Source organism: Antrostomus carolinensis, unplaced genomic scaffold (genome assembly GCF_000700745.2).
Source record: "Antrostomus carolinensis isolate BGI_N321 unplaced genomic scaffold, ASM70074v2 scaffold40889, whole genome shotgun sequence".
Taxonomy (NCBI): Eukaryota; Metazoa; Chordata; class Aves; order Caprimulgiformes; family Caprimulgidae; genus Antrostomus; species Antrostomus carolinensis.
This window is the reverse complement of record NW_010338674.1, coordinates 12,204-13,582: the sequence shown is the minus strand read 5'-3', so window position 1 is coordinate 13,582 and position 1,379 is coordinate 12,204. Positions and strand designations below refer to the sequence as shown.

The 1,379-nt window shown below is 56.3% G+C and overlaps 1 protein-coding gene across 1 annotated transcript in view; it reads left to right on the top strand.

Annotated features, from left to right (window-relative positions):
- LOC104530870 (general transcription factor II-I repeat domain-containing protein 1-like) overlaps positions 1–1,379 on the top strand; it is a 5,523-nt gene that overhangs the window by 1,212 nt on the left and 2,932 nt on the right. The window contains exon 2 of the mRNA XM_010175587.1: positions 771–963. Within this exon, the coding sequence (XP_010173889.1) occupies positions 800–963 (164 nt within the window). The 5' untranslated portion in view covers positions 771–799. The remainder of the gene's footprint in view (positions 1–770; positions 964–1,379) is intronic.

Sequence of the window (1,379 nt, the reverse complement as noted above, 5' to 3'; positions counted from 1 at the left end):
GGTGGGCTCCAGGGACAAACTCCCTGCAAGAAGAGCAAGAAATGGGGTTGGGGGCAGCTCTCACCTCCTTGTCTGGGGGTTGCAGAGACGCGAGGTGAGAGCAGGCTCTTGCAGTCAGGACCAGCAGAGGGGAGGGATGTTCCCTGCTTCTCACCATGCAGGAAATAAAAGGGTACCCAGAGAGGTGGGCAGAACATTTAAATTGTGCAGAAGGAAGTACTTTTGATGCAGCAAGGAATTAGATTGTGGTATTTCACTGCCACAGGATATTGTGGAGGCTAAAGGGATAAAGTAATTCAAAAAAATGGGCAGGAGTGATGTGATGATGAGTGATGGATGTGATCTTCACCCCAGTGACCCCCCAAAACAGCTGACAGCCAGAGCCAGGAGGAGATGGGCAAATCTCTCCCATGTTCCCTCTCTCCTGGGCTTCCTCCCACTCTGCTGCTGCTGGCCCAGCCACGGGCTGGCATGAACATGGTGATGGGAATGGTCTGCACGGAGCAGAGCTGGGTGTGCAAGTGCTGGTGCTGTAAACAGCCCTCACCTGAGGCTCCTGGCAGGATTCTAAATGAAGACTAATGGGGCAGGCAATGAATTGGGCAGGCAGATGTTTAAGTGGCTGGGTGGAACGTGCCTGCAGCAAAGGTCGGGCATCACAGCAGCTGTGGCTTCCCAAAGTCCTCATGGGTCTCTTGGTCCTGCAGTTGGTAGGATCTGGAGCCCTGTGGGGTAAAGCTGGTGTGTTGTCCTCTGCTCTGCTGTTACAGGAGAGGCTCTGGGTTTGAACCGGCCTGTCATGGTGCCCTATAAACTCATCAGGGACAGTCCTGACGCCATGGAGGTTACCGGGCTGCCGGATGATATCCCTTTCAGAAACCCCAATACCTACGACATCCATCGTCTGGAGAAGATCCTGAAGGCACGGGAGAGCATCAGGATGGTGATTATAAACCAGCTCCAGTAAGTTCCCCCAGCTCTGCAACCGGGGAAGTTCTGTTCATTAGGTGTTGCCCTTGCTTGTCCAGCCGTGAGTGGGGTAAGTCACCGTGGGGCCCCACGCCATCGCCCACCCGCAGAGCACCCGCTCAGTCCCAGCATCTGATGCCCGGTGCTGCAAGGAGGTGCTCAGCCATGGGTGGGCACAGCAAAGCCTCAGCAGGGACAGTTTATCCCATCTGGTGGTGGGTGAGAAGCTCAACATGAGCTGGCAACGTGCGCTGGCAGCACAGAGGCCAATAACCGTGTCCTGGGCTGCACCCAGAGCAGCGTGGGCAGCAGGTGGAGGGAGGGGATTCTGCCCCTCTGCTCTGCTCTCCTCAGACCCCACCTGCAGTGCTGCCTCCAGTGCTGGGGCCACCAACACAAGACAGACATGG